Source organism: Rousettus aegyptiacus, unplaced genomic scaffold, assembly GCF_014176215.1.
Source record: "Rousettus aegyptiacus isolate mRouAeg1 unplaced genomic scaffold, mRouAeg1.p scaffold_m13_p_13, whole genome shotgun sequence".
NCBI lineage: Eukaryota > Metazoa > Chordata > Mammalia > Chiroptera > Pteropodidae > Rousettus > Rousettus aegyptiacus.
In genome coordinates this window covers 9,625,489-9,646,383 of record NW_023416288.1, presented here as the reverse complement: position 1 = coordinate 9,646,383, position 20,895 = coordinate 9,625,489, and the positions used below count along the sequence as shown (strand labels likewise).

The 20,895-nt window shown below is 31.6% G+C and overlaps 1 protein-coding gene across 4 annotated transcripts in view; it reads left to right on the top strand.

Annotated features, from left to right (window-relative positions):
• Window positions 1–20,895, top strand: part of PCLO (piccolo presynaptic cytomatrix protein) — a 353,044-nt gene that overhangs the window by 152,081 nt on the left and 180,068 nt on the right. For all 4 annotated transcript variants that reach the window (XM_016162724.2, XM_036230302.1, XM_036230303.1 and 1 more), the window contains exon 4: window positions 12,215–12,910. In XM_016162724.2, coding sequence (XP_016018210.2) covers window positions 12,215–12,910 — 696 coding nt within the window. The remainder of the gene's footprint in view (window positions 1–12,214; window positions 12,911–20,895) is intronic.

The window sequence follows — 20,895 nt, the reverse complement described above, 5'->3', positions numbered from 1 at the left end:
AGCAATATGGGCAGGTGTGAAACTAAGCATGCCATGTCTTTCTGACAAAACTCTCCCCTTTTTCTCTTTCTGATCCTTGCTTTCACCCCTAACTCATCCCAGGTCTCACATTCTCACTGTCTAGGGAACTCTAAGCAGATTTGAGGAGGTGGAGAGAGTAAGGATCTAGGCCATAAGGATTGATTGGGATTGTTGGACTTCTTGAGGTGACTAAGGTATACAGAATAGACTGAATTCTGGGATTTGTTCCAGTGGTGTTTTAATCGACAGTTCTTTTGAGGCTGTGAAGCCTGGGATCTAGTTGTTAGGATTCATCAGTAAATGTCTCAGTTTCCTCAGCCTTACATGGGTTCCATTTACCTATTTTGGCGGCAATATAATGCCTGTAAATATATAATGCTGAGCAAAAGATTGAGTTCTGATAGTCTTGAATGTGTAATAAACATTATTGGCATACTGTTAGGTGCCAGATAGTGAAGCAAATGAATGGTATTTTACTTATGGAATTAGACAAACTACTTTAAACTATGCCTTGTCCCTTTGCATTGGCATTCTGACTTCTAGTTGCATTGCTATATTTAGAATATTTTGTAATAGAAGGATCATTAAATAAATTAAAATACTAATTGGTTATTGCATCATCATTAAAAATCATATTCTTAAAAAATATTTAATAGCAGCAAATTATTCACTATAAAGTTCAATGACAATTTCAAATTTTTAAAAAATTTACCATGAACAGACAGTCCTGTGTGTGTGTGTGTGTGTGTGTGTGTGTGTGTGTGTGTATTTTTAAAAATACAAGTGGAGTTCTGGTTCAATATATAAAATTTCAATCCTAAAGTCTATGAAGGGCTACAGGAAAAAGAACAATTTGAAGAAATGACTAGCTTTAGAACAGATCCTGTAGTCCTGCCATAACTGTGGAACTAAGTCCTTCATAAACATTTACTTAAATTTGAACTTCTTCTCTATCTCTACTAATTTCACCCTAGACTCTATAACAACAGATCATTATCTTCAACATATGAATCATACATTGTTTTTGTTATTCACATAGCTTTCTACTTTTTTCTAATATCTCAGTCCATGACGGATACTTATGTATGTGTGTAGCGGGGAGGGGATCCATTTTTCTGTATTCCAAATCCAGCTGGCCTGTCATGGTCAATAATAAATTCCACACCACTTAGATTTCATTGACTTTGGTCAATTTAATTGCTCCCTTTCTAATTTTATCATTCTTACCCTAATTATATCATTTGAATGAGGAGATATATGTTAATATATTACATTATGCTATATTAATTATATTATACCATATGTAATATATATTTATATAAAATATGAATATACATATTTTATATTATATTGTATTATGCTACACATAATGTATATTAATATATATTATATTTTTTTATTTTCTAGATAATTACTTTGTGACTTCTAAGAGAAAAGATATATATATAGATATCTATATAGCACTTGATTCATAGGCTATTTGTCACTATAAATCTCACTGAGATTTCTAAGTATTGATTAACTATTAAATATCAGTCAAGCAAAAATCTATCCAAAAACAGAAAACTCAACTTTTTATAAACCATATCTTCATTTTTGAGTATTTGAATAATCATATTCTTTTTAAAATTTGCCTAATATTGATTTGCAATGATTCAGATTGTAGGATCTTCGCTATGTTTTTAATTAAAAACGTGTTTGGTGAAGGGAGTGTATGCTAGTGGTTCATAAACTGACATCTGAGTTTGGCACAGATGTGTTTTGCCAGGCCTCTAATATTTAAAAAAGATGAAGTTAAATGAGTTTATGTGAGTCAGGCACTCTCTAGTTTCTCACAGTTCTTACATCTACCAACGGTGTTACACATTATATTTATCTATCATTATCATCAGTACTTTCCAATGGCACCATAGCTTAGATTTGAGAAAATGATTTTGAAAGATACACATGAAATATGACATTCTATAATTATGACTCTAAAATTATAGAGAATCCAAACAAAAGGGAAATTTAGAGACCATCTTTCAAAATATTCAATAGCAGACAATATGTTGTTTAGAGATCCAAACATATAGGGTAAAAATATGCCCCCAAATGTCATAATTATAGACACATAAGTTAGAAGGATAGTTAACTCAAAAGAATGAGTTTGAAAGAAGCTTCAAATATAATGATATTTCATTTATTTAATTGGATCAGTGGTTCATTGGTGTTCACTGTAAAGTTACCCTCATGTCCCACGCATATTTTATAGATGATTTTTGTACCTAGATTATGTTTACTGAAAGGAAGAAAAAGGAAGAAAAAGAGCAAAAAATTATATAATTAAAAATATATAAAAGTAAACAATATATAAGAAATTATATATATATATAAAATACTAAAAATGTAACAAAAGACAAAGGTCTAACAACAGAAAATTTAAATAGTGGTTGTTCTTAAAGAGTACAGAATAAAAAATTGTTGCGGAGCACACTTTATTATTTCTAATAGTATTCATCATGTTCTACTTCTTAAGTGGGTAATGGGTACATTCATGTTCAACTTTTAAAAAATAAATTACTGTATATGTATGTCACAAATTATTTTTGATGACTGTCTTTAATATTTAACCATAATTCTTAAAAACACTTTTCATATGGCCCATTCACATATGTCTCACTAACAACCAGAGACAGTACATATTTCTCTTGAAATTCAGTAAAGTGCACTTTCTTTACTATGCTACTTAAGATCTGAAACACCCTATTAGAATTACCTTGTACATATACCAACATTAATAGATAAAAGTGTAAACAATTATTACCCATATAATAACACTTGACTCAGCCTGACTATATTACTTAGACTTAAATTAGAGAAGCAGAACCATTAGGAGGTTTAGAACATAAATAATGAGGGATTTGTCATAGGGATTTGGCCTTATTCAATTGCAGGAGCTGGATAAGTGGTCGCTGAAAGGCTACTGGAGCTTGTAGTCTGAAAGACAGACAGGCAAAGGAAGATGAATTTAAAGTAAGGGAGAGCAAGCACAAGCTTGAACCCACGAGGACAGGCCAGAACGCCTACCTGTTCTCACAGCTTCTAACCATAAAGCTGATGAAGGAGCTAAAGGAGAATCCAGAGGAAACCAGAGCAGCTGCAAGCCTGCCTGCTGCCCCAAGCAATAAGTGACACCCTCGGTAAGCTACAGCCAGAACCTGATGACTCTGCCTCAACTTTCTGAGCATACAAAAAGCAATGTGGCTGCTGCTTTACTTCTGCCTACTAAATCTCACACGAAATGTCTTTGGTGCCACACTATCCTGGAAAACATTTAGAAAAAGGAATTCTGGGAAACAGTTCAGTCTAGACTAGCTAACACGTTGCAAAATCAACATACTAATTCTTCCCTGCAAAAAGGGCTTCCAGCGCTGCACCATGTTCTCCTACATTGTAGGGGGACTTAACACCTAACCAGTCTCTCTAACTTCCTTTGCATCCATCCTCCTTCATCCAGCCAGTCTTTTGTAATGCCCATTCCTGTACTTTTCAAGCTCCCAAGTTTGTGAGATTATTCTGTCTTTGAATATAATATAAGCAAGTATGCTTAAATTTAGACATTGGGGTTGGTTTTTATTTATCATGTGAAGTGTTCTACAAATTTTATTCAGCTGTAATGTTCTTTAAATAATCTGTCTTCCAAATGCATTTTGTCATCTTAACAAAATTTCTCTGTCATAAAGTGTGTTAAGATCTTCAAAATAAGTCTTGTTTTAAAATTCACTCATTAGCTATAGTGCTAAGTAGTGACTAAGACTTGAAAGATACTTTTTTTGCTTTGATGTAATTATCAACACATGCAATATCAATACATACCTCTTATAATAGGGATATAATAAAATATAACTATTATGAGCAGAAAGATAAGAACTGATTGTATAAAAATTTGAACTTCAATTCATATAACAAATTATATATTTTTAAAACTGTTGGTTATTTTTATGTTAGACTTATATAAATATCAGCCTTAAATGTACTACACTTAAACAATTAATAACAAATAGAAATGACATAAATCCACAAATAAGCCTTCCCTTTGAGCTGTGTATTTTTGCTAGAGCCAAGTTAGCTAAAGTCAGCACAGTCTTTATGATTACCCATAAGTTTGTTGCATCATTGATTACCAATGAGAAATCAGCTATGTCCTTGGAGTGCGAACTGTCCTTTATACATGCTGGTGAGTCATCAGTTATCTTAATGTCTCTCTGATAGAGTAGATTACTTAGTCGAAGAAGAGTTTTAGTGACCTTACTGTCTCTTCCTGCTGCCCTCTATTGAGAGAAACAGAGATAGGGAGACAGAAAGATATCAAGTGCAAGTGAGTGTGGAAGAAAGTGAAAGAAAAGGAAAAAAGGAAAGTAAAAAGATATTGGAGGGAAATGAACCCTATTTCATCCTTATTCATATATTAATAAAGGGAAACTAAGCCTCTGATTAACTTCAAGTTCTGTCAAAATTGTGTTAATGTAGTAATTCAGAGGTATTTTAATTATTTTAATTAATGCATATGTGTGTTTATTTTGTATTTAAAACATCAAATACTCTGAGATTGCTTTCTTAGTTTAGGAAAATGCATATGAATTGTGATAAGGAAGTGACTAGAAAAATTATCCTGGTTTAGTCAAAGAAAAATGGACCAAAAGAGAATGTCAACTAGGAACATGCAATTATAATCTAAATATAGTTTTTATTTGTGGTATAATATGCATGATTTTAGTTGGTATTGCTATTATGGAAATGTCTATTAATGTAATTTACATTATATAGAAACTTAGATTTAGAGCTTCAACTGAGTGAAAGAGTATTCATCTGGGTATTAGGGGTGTCAGGGTCTTATAGAAATGAGCCTACACGTAAAGGAAGAGACGAATAGTGACCAAAAAACTCATCAATTTAGACTTAGGAATGAAAACTTTAGTAAAGTTTTTAACAGTATCAATATTCTATTAGGTTTTATTATTGATTCCTACTCTTTGCTTTTGATAATTCCTTGAAAATTAGTATTTAAATTGCCTTTTTTTTCTTAGTTTTCATCTGAATATTTATGTTCTACTACATTCTGATATAATTCTTACAGCTACATATGAAGTAAATAAGGTAAACCTCAATCATTCAATTACATATTTTGGATGTGTGTTAGTCTTGTTTCAATGATTGTAAAAAGAATGGAAATACTAAGAAAGCTATACATTCTACTCAGAAGTAGTACAATAAAAAGAATCTGACACTAATTCGTTCATTTTTAAGAGGGTCAGAGTAGGAAAAGAGATACCAGAAAATACAGCATTACATACACTTGCAAAGTGCAGTCAGTCCTATGAATGATCACAGATTTCTAATATCGTGATTGTATAGTCTGAACAAATGATGTGTAATCTGATAAAAAGAGTGCCTTAATTGTAAGTTCAATCCTTTTCTCTTTTAAACATGACAAAAGGAAATAACTTTAGATATTTAATAAACAAAAAATATGATTTTTGAGATGTCAAATTGAATGGTAAAAGCATATAAGCCTTAGATAAATAGGACACTCTAATACCAACACTGTAAGTGACATTGATACAAATGACAAGTTACAGGTAACATTGTTCCCCAATTTTATGGATTTGTCAATGAGTAAAATAGTGATTTCTAAGCAGATTATTAGTGTAATTATTTTTTTGGCTTTATTGAAGTATAATAGACAATTAGTTGCTTGTGTTTAAATTGTACAATTCAATGAGTTTTTTTTTTCAATTATAGTTGGTATACAATAATATACCAAATTCAGTTGCACAGCATAGTGATCGGAGATTCCACATAACTCACAAAGTGATCACCCCACTAAATCTAGTACCCTTCTTCTCCCTTACATATTTTTACAATATTATTAATCATCTTCTCCGTGCTTCACTCTACATCTCCATGACTATTTTGAAACTATCCATTTGTACTTCTTAATCCCTTTGCCTTATTTTTGCCATCTCAAATGACCTCCCTCCCACCTAGTAGCCCTCAAAATAGTCTCTGTATCTGTGAGCTTATTTCTGCTTTTTTGCTGTTGTTGTTTATTTTGTTCTTTAGATTCCACATGTATGTGAAATCATGTGATATTTGTCCTTCTCTATCTGACCCATTTCATTCAACGCAACACCCCCTAGGACCATCAAAGCAATATCTTTTTTTATCCCCTTTCATTTAATTGGTGTGTATCTTTTAATCTGAAGTGAGTCTCTTGCAGGCAGCACATGTAGGGATCTTGTTTTCTTATCCATTCAGCCACTCTGTCTTTTGGTTGGAGCACTTAATTCTTTTCCATTTGAGGTTCTTGTTGATAGGAATTTAGTAGTTATTCTAAAGAGTTTTTTAAAAGCCTGAGTATATCATCCATCATCGCATAGTATATTGGTTTCTGCATGTGCATAAGCCCAGCACAGAAACAGCTGGATTTTTCTACCTTTAATTGTAGATATTCCATGCACATTTTGACTTATGTAAGGGTGATTCTATGTAAGTAACCATGTCTAAGACATGAAGAACTTCTGATTCAAAAAAAAAAAAAAAAGTTTTTTTGTTCTTAAGAAATTCCTTCCAACATTTCCTGGAATATTGTCTTAGTGTTTATAAATTCCTTTAGCTTATTTTTGTCTGGGAAGCTCTTTATCTGTCCTTCAACTATAAATGATAGCTTTGCTAGATAAAGTAGTGTTGGCTGTAGATCTTGGGTCTTCATCACATTGAATATTTTTTGCCAAGCCCTTCTGTCCTGCATAGTCTCTTTCGAGAAATCAGCTGCCAATCTAATGGGTGCTCCCTTGCAGGTAACTAACTGCTTTTCTCTTGCTGCTTTTAAGATTCTCTCTTTGTACTGAAACTTTGGCATTTTAATTATGTTGTGTCTTGGTGTGGGCCTCTTTAGGCTTCTCTTTCTTGGAATTCTCTGAGTTTCCTGGGATTGTATGTCTATTTCCTTCACAATGTGAGGGAAGTTTTCCATCCTTATTTCTTCAAATAGCTGTTCAACATCTTATTTTCCTTCAGGTACCTGTATAACCCAGATATTTTTACATTTAATTGTGTCCCATAGGTTCCTTAAATTATTATTATAGTCTTGGCACTTTTTTTCTTACTGTTCTGATTAAATATCTCCTTGGCTTCCCCATCTTCTATATCTGTGGTTCGATCCTCTTCTTTATGCATTCTGTTTATTCTATCTAATATACTCTTCATCTTAGATAATATATTCTTCATTTCTGACTGTTTCTCTTTTATAATTTCCATTTCCATTTCCATGTTTTTTATCTCTTTTTATGAATTTTATCTCTTTTAAAATTCTCACTGCTTCTTTGTCTTCCCATTTGGGCTGTCTTTCTATATCTCTTTCTATGTACTAAGCAAAGCTCCTAAGTCTCCTGGTCTTATTAATGTAACTTTGTGTAGTAGATGTCCAGTAGCCCAGTCCTCAGAGAAGTTCAGCAGCAGGCCAAGTTTAGCCCGAGCCTGTTCCCCCTGGGGCCACCTGCTAAGATTCAGCAAGGAATCCACAGATGCTGTGCTTATAGTTGCCTCAAGAAACCACACCAGAAACTGAGGCCAGCTGCCACCAGTGTGAGTTTGGGCACTGCTCAGCAAGGAGCACCAGACTTGCCAAGGACACACCTGGATGTGGCTTGAGTGGGGCCATAAGTTGGGGAAGATGGAGTTTCAAGGAATCTTCTGGGCAAAGCAACCTCGTTATCCAGTTTGATGACATCTCAGCTATGGCAACACTGAGTCTGCACACTGGGAGATGAGGAGGGCTCAACAGAACAATGGATACCGCCAGCGCTTCTGCCAGGAGAGAGCCTTGCCTTACTTTGAAAACTCAGTGGCCCCCTGTAAGTCCCTGGTTCCAACCCCTACCCTCCAGCAGCCGCCCGGGCACAGGTGCTCAAAGTGAGCAGGTCTGTCACCACAAAAGTCCGTTGGTGGACACAACCCCTTTACAAGGTGTCTGCAGCTACCTGCTGCCAGCTGCCATTGCTGCAGCCTTTGATCCACTCAGCAGTTCAGTACCATGCAGCCTTGTGTGTTCAAACCTTCTACCTTCTACCTGTTGCAGGTTGATTACTTATTTCTCTCCTTAGTTTTAGTGCTTCTGTTCATCTAGATCTCAGGTGTCTTTCCTTGATGTTTGCTCTGTCTTTCTGTCACAACTTTGATTTGGTCGAAAGAGGGATAAATAAAGCCTCTATTGTCTACACCATTTTTTCTTGTCTCTATTAGTGTAATTTTTTATCAGCTTTAAAAATAACATTTTGAATGATAGGCAAATAGTAAAACAAGAACCCATGTAAAGTTTTTTTTTATTTATTTTTATTTTTATTTTTGTTTTTGAATCAAAAGCTAATAGCCAGCAAGGAACTCAATGGTATTATAGTACCTATCTCCTTGATTGCTTGGTTTTCCTTTAAAGAATTTCAAGTAGGGGCCACCTAGTCTCTGCTTAAATACTTCTATCAATAGAAGCTATATGAGCTTCCAAATCAGTTCAGTCATTTTTTTAAATGAAAATTCATGTTAAAGTGATATTAAGATTTTTCAGATACAAATATGAATACTCATGTAGGTTTTGGAGCCATCACTTTTCTACTAATTTAAGTCTAATGGCAAATTTTCAGCCTGCTGCAGGTCTTGTTATCATGCTTCAGAAAAAGATACTTGAGAAAATAAATAGGCAGGTCTGAAGTTCTGACATTTTCCTTAATGGTACTGTTGCTATAGTTACAGTTGAAATGTTATATAAAGTAAATTGCTTATTGATGGAAAAATGCTGAGTAGCGCAGCAGCATGCTTTTTCTGGATTTTTGTTGCCTTCATTTTCTACTCTCCTCTTAAGATTAATGGACTTTTGGAACACTGTTTTGTTTTGAATAAGCCCCAATGATGTGCTAAAATAAATGTGTTAAAATAAATGCATTTTCTTAACATGTACTAGCTGACAGTTGAATATATTCTAGCATGTTGTGATTAAAGTAGAGTTACTTTTTCATAAACTATTTGTTTCTGAGCATTTTCCCTACTTGGAGGTGAATTTTGATATCCTGGTTATTAATGTTAAAGCACTGAATAAAAATGTGATTAATCTCATAGTATAGAGTCTTCTGAATTTGTTTACTATATTTAATAATATAGATGAAATGTGAACTATTATTATGTTTTACACTATTATATAAGATATTTATGGTATACTGAAAATAAAACCTGTTTCTAAAACACACAAAAAAAGGAAATGGTTTGACAGCATTCATAATGACTAGTATGTTAAAAAGCATCCATAAGCATCTATATTTTTTGTTTTTCTATGTTCTAAACTCAGTAATATAATAGAAATACATTAAGTATATACATTCATAAGTAAATTATGTATAGTACATTATATTATACATAATATATATTCATTTTCTGATGGTTTCACTATCTGTCTTTATTAACATTTCAAAGATAAAACCATACTCATTTGATATTTAACCCGAAGGCAAATATGATTAGTCATGGGTTTCACAATTGTCACTGTTACAGAAAGAGTTAATGCTAGACCTGGTAATGTATTTTCAGCTAGTAAAAGTCATATATGATAGTAATACACTATTCATTGAATTCTTATGTAAGTTAAAAAATCTTGCTTAATTTATCTCAAGATTACAACTGGACTAGAACCATTATGAGTGTTTAATAGTGTAGCTATTGAGGAAATAAGAGTGCATAACATTTTGGGTGACTTAGAATACTTTTTAATGAAGTTCCTGAATATTCATACAAAAATTTTTAGGATTATTTTTAGTAAAGAAAGCAAAAAAAATTGTGAATCACAGATTTTTACATTTTCTTGTGCCTTTATAGAGTATTTCCTAAATTGTTTTTGTGAAGCAAATTTTCCTAGTAATCGTGTTTGTATTTAATGATGGTATGACAATGACAATGACCCTTATTGTCCAAAATGAACTTTCTTGAAACTTTATTTTTAGTAGTGTGGATCAATTTTCCTTTTATCATTTCCACTTTTGCTTTTACCCTAGCCTCTGCCTTTTCCTATCCTCTTAATAAATAAAATTTAAATTTACATATATAGAGAAATATAAAATTTTTGATGCTTCTATGATACCTTGAAATAATCACTATGTTTATTTCCTCAACACATTTACCTTTTTAACAAGAGCTATGTTCCACTGTAGTATTATATGCTATAAATAGCAAGGGATGACAACTTTGTAGGAATAATTTGTCCCCCAAACTCAGATAAAATAATAACACTTTTATAATTGGCAAGAATCTCTAATGAACTGAAACATGTATTCCTAGTACATTAAAAATTTTCTAACTTATTTACATTAGGACATGCCCTGATGGGAATGCTTAATGCACACCTGCATTTGGTTTTTAGAATCCATTTGACAAAACAGCACAGTGATGCAGCTATTTGTATCTGTTTTTGTTTTTTAAAAAATCAGGCTCTGAATGAAAATACCCTAAGATATGGCTCAACCAAGTAATGGCTTTTAAAACCACAGCACAGATAAAGATTGATTTTCTGTAGATGATATGGAATAGTTCCTCCAGGGACTGTTCAACACAAGGGCTGGAGCTTTTAGTATTTGACATAAAAGATCAAATCAGTTTTGTTCCTAAGACTTTTATATAAAGTTATTACATAAAGAAGCCACAATTCACTTCAGAGTTGCTTTAGTAGGGAATTGGTATTAGATAATCATACGCACAAAAAGAAATTAATCCATAATGCATACTAATGTTTTATAGACAGCATTTACTTAAGTTAAATAATTGACTTGTTTTTACTCTTTTGGATCATCAAGTAAGAATTATAATGGCTTACAGATTTCAAAACAGTCATTATTAAGCAACACATTTTAAAGAAATTGGAAGTGGAAGTAAGAAATGAAACTCAATCTCTGATAATAGTCTAGAACAATAAGTGATTTTTATCTCTAAATAATTTAAGTTACGCAACTGGAGAGTGATCTAGTATGAAAAGCAGTTTGAAATTGAATTTAGCAGAAAACAATGCAACATATGATTACAATATTATCTTGTATGACCCTCTAACTGTATTCTTAACAGAACAAATACTCATTAAATGGTAACAATTAGAAGCTACATGTATAGCCTTTATTATTTTTTTTACCTTATAACAGAAATTGTTTTTTAAAAAAGTACAATATACATCATTAAGGGAGGAATTCTGACATAATCAGTCTCACATGTGATTATCAGTTATTTATGAGAGAGTAGTTTGCAGTCTTTAGTCTGCAAAGGAATTAACTAACAGTTTATTAAAATGGCAGATTTTATTCCTACTCCAGGAACCTGCTAAAATAGTTTTGGTGTAGTTCTCAGGAATTTGTATGTCTGAGCACCACCTCAGTTGATTTGGCTCACGTGGTCCATGGATAACCCTGAGGAGCAGAGTTTTAAGGAACTGTTTTAGTCAGCAATTCAGAAAACTCTGGGGAGAAACATATCAAATGATTTGAGCCTATGAATGTTTCTTGCTCAATTGCATTAAAAATGTGAATATTATTAAAAATAAAATTATTTTTAATACTAAAGTGATTCTTAAAAACTCTCAATATACTTTGTAAAGTCATATTGTATGTAGAAGTTATAGCTACGTTTGACCCAAGTCAAGAGATAGGAGATTATAGATTTAATCCTAAAAAATATTTTTGATTAATTGGTTGTTAAATAAAAATTACTATGAAATTTAACAGTTTTTAAATAAATGCATGATAGAAATACTAATTTTGAAGGCACCAGGCTTAAAAATAGTTCTGTTTGGGACAAAAGTAGATTTTTCACCAAAAAAATGGATATTCCTGTATCCATCTTTAAAGATTTGTTTTCTTTTTCTGTTTTGTTTTGTTTTTTTTTAACGGTAAGGAGAATGACTTGCTTATCTTTAAATATTGCTCATATTTTTTTATTTCAAATAGTCTTTTAGTCTTTTTTGCAATCTCCTTGAAAAATCGAGGTATCATTGATTTAGAAAACAGTGACTTACCTTCTCCATATACAAAAAAAGCAACTAGAAAGTGCCAAATTTTAACTTTGATAAATGCACTGAAGCAGATTACTTAGAATACACTTAATATGTTCAATGCTTTTTTATTTGCAGATTCAAGAATGGCTTTGTTTAAATTGCCAAACCCAGAGAGCAATATCAGGACAGCTTGGTGACATGGGCAAAATGCCATCCACACCATCAGGGCCAAAAGCGTCTCCTATGCCTGTACCAACAGAACAACCACCTGAGAAAATAGCAATGCCTGCTCAAGATAAAGTGAAAAAGAAGGAACAAGAAGTAAAAACAGAAGCTGAAAAAATTATTCCAGAAAAAGCGAAAGAAACACCTTTAATTGAAAAAATGCCTCCCAGGATAACCACAGATCAAAAACAAGAAGAAAGTAAACAAGAGAAAGACAAAGCTTTAGCCCCTCAAGAAAAGAAGCCACCTCCTGAAGACAAAAAAACACTCCCAGAAGAAAAAAAGCCACCTCTTGAAGAAAAAAAACCAACCCCTGAAGACAAAAAGTTACCGCCAGGACCAAAAACATCAGCTCTAGAGGAACAACAGAAACATGACTTACTTAAAACTCAAGTACAAATTGCTGAAGGAAAGCCTGAAGGCACAGTGGCTTCACAGGCAGTGCAAGAAAAGAAGCAACCACAAACCAAGGTGGAAGATTTACCTTCTAGGATGCCTCAGAGCTTTCCTGAGAGAGACGATGGGACAACTCAAAAGATAAAAGAACAACCACAAGCAGCATGCACAGCACAGCCTGGTCAGGTGGAACCTGGGAAGGAAAAAACAGTAAGTTATGTTTTCCTAACTTTGCACAGTCTTATGTATGTAATTTATAAATTTTTACTTAAATACATGGAGTGCTTGGTAGTAATTATATGTGAAATTGTTCAACAAATGGCATTTTCAGAAAAGTGTAACAGTTGTTTGCTAAAATTAAGAACTGTGGTTTTTTGACTGTTTAATCTAATTTAAATCAAACATAGACATAAAATTTATTTTTCTAGCTCTATGCCTATTAAATAATCTATCAAAATCCTATAGAGTGATAAAGGAGAGTTTCTTACAATTTTAATTTACTCTTTTTTCTCTCCACTATGAATGTAAAAATCAATATCCTCTTTTAACTTAAAGTAATGGGTGTCTTTAAGTTTCTGTTCACTTATCCACTTGGTTAAATAAGTCAGTAAGTTTTTTTTTCTTTTAATTTGAAAGACTTTTTAAGGCGTGGCCAGCCATAAAATAATTGTATAACTGTGATTGGAAAAATGTGGAAAAATTTAAAACAGAAGTCATTTTTAAAAAGTTTAAATATTTAGCCTGATTATAATTAATGTATTGTGTTCAGCTTTGTTCAATGTGTTTAATATTAAAGTGTTATTTATAACTCAAGTATAATTTATACATGTATATATGTACATGTATGTGTGTGTATATATACACATGTATATATACTTATATATATTTTTTTCTGTTTCTTTAGTAGAAACTTTTAAGAGTGCCCCATCTTAACTAATATTTGCATAAACAATAATATCATTTTTAGAGGAACTCTTCTTTTTTCAGAGCTACAAGAGATGTTACATCATCTCTGGTTGAATAATTTTAATTCACAGTTAACAATGACTTTCAGGAAAATGAAATAATTTATTAGTATTAAAAGTTAATATTAAAACCCTAATTAGAGCCTATAGTTTATCCAGATTCTGGTTCAGTTGTCTTTATGTTTACAGTTTATAACACTGTTATTAACCCATCTCTGGTATATGACAAATAACTCAATGACTAAATCCTGATCTTCCTTTGTTACATAAATGAGTTTATCAGAGTCAGATAAAGTGGATGCTTGTGTATTCTCCACTCCAATGGCTGAATCTGGCCACAAGCACCATCACCATCACCATTACTTCTCCTAGCTAACTTCTTTTCAGAACTTGACACTTTTTACCACTTCTCCCTTTGTAAAACTATCCTTGGCTTTTATGACTCAGAATTTTTCTTCTCTTTTTGTCTTTTTGGTAACCCTTTCTGAGTTCTACTTTGATTATCTCTATTACTTTCTCTTTCCCAATCTGCATACGATGAGGTCTTCCTTGGTTTTTTTTTGAGTTCTGTCTTCTTTCCTCTTAAGGGCGCTACATGGACAAATCCTAACCCACTTGCATAGGTATCTTCTGCCCTTCTTTTGATTGTCAGACCTGCATTTTTAAATTCTCAGTAGATTGTTCCACCTCAAAGCCTCAATGTAAGCCAGAAATCAGTATGTTACAATCTTATCCACTCTCTATAGAAGGAGTTTCTGCTTCTGACCTTCTATTTCTGATAATGGCACCATCATTCACCCTGTCTGTAGTCTCCCAGTCACTAATCTTCTTAGTAATCTGAGTTTTCTTCTTATCTACTCTTTACTCTCAACTCAATTCATCACACTCTTGTCCATTAGCTCCTATTCCTAAGGACACTGTTCTTCTTATGGCCTTTACGACCTTTCACCAATGATTTGAGTAATCTTATTAGTCACTAGCTTTCTTTCTCCCATCTCCAGTACATAGTCATTAGATAATTATTTTCCAGGATTTAGATAATTTAATTCTATTGTTTAGATGTTTCTAATGATTCCTTATTGCTTTATAAATATTATATAAACAATAAGTGTTCAAATAGTTTGCTAATGCCCTACTTTTTTTTATTTTATAGCTGTCATTCCCTTTTATCACTACTTTTTTCATTTTACCTCAATATGATTATACTTATTCATTTCTAAATAAATATATGCACTAAATTACTAATATAATATTTACAATATAAAATACTGACAAAATATAAAATAAAAATTAATAAAATAAACTAAAATTATTACTTTATTATATTTATGTAATTATAGATACATTCAATCATATTAAAATATAATTACTAATAGTGTTTTATAGAGAACATTACTTGTGCTTCAATTTTTTTGAAAATTTTGGTCTGAAATTTTATTATGGAACTATTTGAAAGCGAACTTCTAAATCAGACTTATTTTTATATTTTGATGTTTAGTTTTAATAAATATCCATAACAGAAATATATAATCCACAAGGATATACCAGAAATGGAAGAAGTAGATCAAAGATTTTACTTACCAAATCTTGCTACCTGTTTTCTATGTTTGGAATTAAAAACAATTTTTTTTCTTAATTGTGGAAATTTCATAAATAGATGGTAATCTTCCCTGAGATCAGTCATTCTTACTATCAGAAAATGTGGTGTTTTTAAATACATAATTTTTAAATAAATGGCTTTAAAACCCAGTGGAGTTATTCATTTGGAAGGTTATAAATGGAATAAAATATTCCGCTTAAAATTTTTTAAATGAGCAGATATAATGGTTTTCAAAAATGACACGCCATTTTGAATAGCATAAATATGTGATATTTCCAAATATCTGTCTCCAAAGAACCGTTCCACCTCATGACTTTCTTGAAGAGATTAGTATTTATTCTTTTCTTTTTCCTAAAAGGTAGCATATTGCTGATAACCAGGATTTACTTCCTTTATAACCAAGATTTACTTCCTTTTAAAATTTCTAATAACTAGTATACTACTGATAACTACTTGTCATCACTAAAAAGTTGAACTTTGGAATTCTTTTACTTTTGTTAAAAAATAATTAATCTTCATATTTTACAACTTGTTAAAATTAGTTTCCTATGAGATGATCAGTAAATCTCTGTGATTAAAATAAATTCATAGTTATTCTTTTTCACAGTATAAACATTAAAAATATTCTTCAAAATCTAAGGGTCTCATTAAAATAGAGTGTGTACCACATCTGTAATATCCTGAGCAACATGTCCAATTCTGGCATACTCATAACAGATACAGTAAATGAATTTCACATGTACTGCTATCTCTGTAATCTTACCCTTTTTAAAAAGTAATTCCAATCAGAAAACCCACTTCTCAGTATTTGATATAGTTTTTCATTAAAAAATATATATACACTGTTAAACAAATCACTCAATATTGAGGCTGTCTTCATTGGTACATTATATCATAATGTCTCACAATAATGATTCTTAAAATATTTTATTACTAAAAAAATTGTGACTATTATAAACTGAGCATTAGAAATATCTACACTTTATTCCTATTATTACCTAACCTTTTACTACTTATTTTGTTCGAGGAATTTTTCCTCAAACTTTCTATATTTATTTTTTTGTTCCTCCTAACAAAAAAAAAAATGCAATTTGATATTGTTTTGTACATATTACTTTAGCCATTTTTCTATGGCAGAAAAGTCAAGTCTCTCTAAATGATGTGTATCTTTTTTGTCTTTACTATTAAATAAGAAAACTCAAAAAAAGATTATAAGTCTTTATTATTAAATTTATTGAAAATTTATAAAGTGCTGGAATATTGATTTGCTGAAAATTATACAAGTTCGTGATGGTGTCATAATGTCACTTATATAATGCCAAAGTGCATTATGTATTAGGCAATGTGTTATTAGTAATAATAGATTTACATACAGCTATCAAATAGTTTTCCTAATAATGTCAAACATTTTCGGCCAACTTTGTGTCATATCTGATTTAACTTGGTCATCATTGCTTTTACCTTCTAATGTTGCTGATGAAAAGTTTGTAGCAATATGAAGAATGTTTGTGTTTCTTACATTATTATTAGTATTATCTTTAATATATGATTTTTTAATGAAAATCTTTTATCAGAGCCTTTTGTCTACCACTTACCTATTATCGGAAAGTTGGTTTAGTTGAAACTAGGTAATATAAACTACAGATGTCCCCAATGGAACAATAAGCTTCGTAAAGGTGAGCAAATGAAATGACTTCCTCACTATAACTTCTTATAGTATAACTTCCAGTTTTCTCCCAGGATTCCTCACAGACCATGTGACCAACTAACATAAGAAATAAATATCAGTGTCAATCTATTTATTAAATATTAGTAAAATATAATTTCTATTTTAGATTGAAAATACAATAAAAATCTTAATGTTTACTCCTTATAGTCCTTTATTAGATCATTTTTTATACCTGCCTGGATTTCTGCACCACCTGACCAAGATTTCTGTCTAAATAGCTTAGCTCGGCTTTCTCAGCCTTCTGGAATATGGCTCCAATATAATGTTAGAGCAACCTGATATTCTCCACAAGAAATAGAAAACCAGTCAAATATGTCTGTGTATAATTCCTGAAGGTAGCTTGTGCTTTCTCTTTTCTGGGTCTGTACTCAGTTCTTCTCCGTGCACTGATGCTGCACCCTTATGTCAACCGCATCAGAAAAATTCCCCCTGGACCTCTGGGCTGCTCTTCTCCCTAGTGGCAGTCACTTCTGCTGCTGAACTTTCTATATTGATTGGTTTAAATTATTTTTTGTTGGAAATCAAAATAATACTCTTACTTTATTTTTTACTATATTCTGAGCACTTTATGACCAACTCTTTCTGTCATTTAATCCACATAACTAATGATGAGGTAAATATATGTTTTAAATAGTAGAGAACTAAATATCTATGCCCAAGATCACATGGCTGGGAAATAGCAAAACTAAGATCATAGTCCAGTTCTAACAATAAAGGCTGAGCTCTGAAACACTATACATAATGCCCCTTTCTTATGCTTTTAGCATACTCCTTTTCATTATTATAATTATTCATCTTTCTTAGCAGCTCTCAATATAATCTCACTCTGTATAATTGTTTACTTTTCTTATACATTTATATTATTTTATTTATTCACTTATTTCTCATTTGTGTCATTAATATTATTATAGTATATCTTTGTATTTCTTTGTTACCACATAATTTTCTCTTCACTCATTCCTGTCTTTCAAAATGTGTTTATAAATAGAATTAAAATTTATTCTGAGATATAATAAATAATTCATAAGATGCTTTTTTCTTTACTTTTTTAGTTTAGTATTTTACAATTACATGTTGCTAAAGAATTCTCTCTTTTTACTTATATACATAAACAGAATAATTCTTTTTTACATTTGATAAATTACACTGAAACACTATAGCTTCCCTGATAAAAAACAAAATTTGAACCTTTTAACATACAATTTTATTTCTGGTTAAAATGACCCAGGGATTAGTATTAAAGTTATCTATGCCATTATATATAATGGCACCATAATCAGATAGGATGAAAAATAACGAGATTTTCCATAATGAAAAAGATTTCCATGTGAGTAGGACTATTTGATTTTTCTCTCTATGCTTAGTTATGGACTTGATCTTTTTTAGAGTGATTAAAACACTCAGACTAGCAATCCATTTTGAACTAAACATTCTATAAATGATTAAAGATAATTCATTTGTTGTTTTACTTTGGCCCATTAAAATAAATGTCTTGGGGAAAATTAACCAAAAACTTAACATTGCATCTTTTTGTACGCTGCTATAGTTAACCAAGAATTTAGTTCTTAATCCCTATAATATTCAAAAAACTTCCATTTATCTTCAATGTGGAAGGCTAAAAGTTTTAACACTTGGGAATGAGTCAGAACTAAGATTGGCAGTATAGATATGTATTCACTACTAGAGAAGACCTCAAGATATGACACAATGGGAAGAATTTCACATGGGTCTCAATTTATCACTGCCTTTCTGACATCTCCAGATTGATGAATGGCAGCACAATTGGAAGGAAAAGGAATAGTCCACTCTCTCCTTTTTATTAGCAAGTAAAAAAAATAGAGATATTAGCCTTGGGAAAATTCAAGTAATTATTTCATGTATACAGACTAGGAGAGCTGAAGTAGCCATAATTCTATACATGGGAAAACACAATACATAACAAAAATAAAAGTCAGTGTAATAGAGACTAATGGTAAATGTACTTAGAAGAATACGGGGAAAATGTGCACCTCAGGGGAGTTGAAAAATAACATTGATTTTTTTAGAAAAATGTATGCTTTAATTATGGCTATTCCCACTCACTGCCTTCATCTAAGATGAAAAAAAAAAATCTCATGCAAAGGGTAGACACATGGAATTTTATTTTTATGTAATAATTTTGGAGGTCATTCCAGATATATTTTGTAAAAAGTAAAATAGATAATTAATTCCAACTACTGATCATTTATTCAAATGAAGAAAGTAATACAAAATAAGAAAATTCAGTGACACTTATACACATATGTATATGTTATACATATAATATATGCATGTAATTGAGAAAGAACTGTTTGAATCTATTCATTTCATTAAATCTTAATAGGTTTTTAAATAGCTTAATATTCTTGTCAAAAATAAGTAGACAGCCCTGCATTTTTGAAACATCTTAGAGAAAACATCCAATCTTTTAATTCTAGGGACTTAGCTATTTGGGAGAAAATAAGCCCAATTTTACCTCTCTCACATAAATCCTTTGATCATATTTCTCTAGAGTTATAATACTTCAGACATTCATTTGAAGTTTAAATAATTAGAGAAAACCAGACCCAACTTACACACTATGTTTTACATTCTTCTCAGTTTCATCTACTCTTTCATATTTGATCAAATTATCCCCTTGCTAAGAAATGTTATTCATGAATCACAGGTTTGCAGTGTTAAATCTGTATAGACCAGTTAACCTGCATGGGTACAAATTGCACTGGTACTTGCACCAAATAGTCCAAAAAGGAGAGTGGATGGCCACAGGAAGGGTAAATGTATGGATAAACGAGTGCCTAAGTGTGCTGGTCTCTGTATATGAAGAGCACCTATTTTTTTTAGCAGCAGTAGGTGAAAAGATGAACATGTAGGTGCCTTAAATTGAAAAGACAATGGCCCTCTTTGATGTATGATCTGATGATGATAAACAAGTTAACAGTGTAATGAAGCAGAAGGTCACTCACCTCTGTCAGGGGAATTTATACCTATGCTAGTTAGTATGAAAAAAAAATTGATGTTAAGAATTTTTCAATGAATCATGGTACAATAAGTACATGACCAACTGTTCTTTCTGAACAGTTTAGCCAAATGCACTTTGGTCAACTAACTTGATTTCCTTATCAACCACTCCAAACATTTTATCTTAGACCCACAAACCTATACAGCAAAATTTTCACAGACTTTTGCCACCTTGTGATATGGAGAAAAAGAATTGCCATATAATGGGGGCGGCGGGGGAGGAGAAGGACTCATCGCAGCAGCATGATAGGTAAATTCTGATTGAATCCTGTGAAGAGGAAACAGAACAGGAAGAGAGTAGTAGGAGAAAGAAATGGATAGAACATAGTACTGAGGAAAGAAGAAAAGCATAAACATGTGGAGAAAGCCCAACAGAGGGTATTGTAGGGTAGGTATTTTGTTATTTATGTTAGTCTTCTGTCTAATGTATCTTAATTTCCTTTGTTATGTTGTAGATGTCTGGTCCTAATTTTTGTAAAATGTCAGTAGAACCTTAAGAATTGATTGTATAAAATTATAATTTATCTTTTATTATGCTCAATGAATTGTTATATATAACGATAGTAACATTTCTTCTATATATGTATAGTTTTGTTACATTGTTATGTTTTATAATATATACAGACACAAAATAAAGACTATAATGACATCATCAAAATTTGATTATGAAGGATCATTTTCTTGACCTTTTATTCACAAGGAGTTCAGATACTCTACCCCCGTGGTTATAGAGTGTAATGTGATTTAGTGAAGCTTTGAAAGGAAGACAAGGACATACATTGAAAGCATACTGAACTAAAAAAAAATATGCTCTAGTACTGAGTGGGATATGAGGAGATAGAAATATCCCTCCAGTGGGACC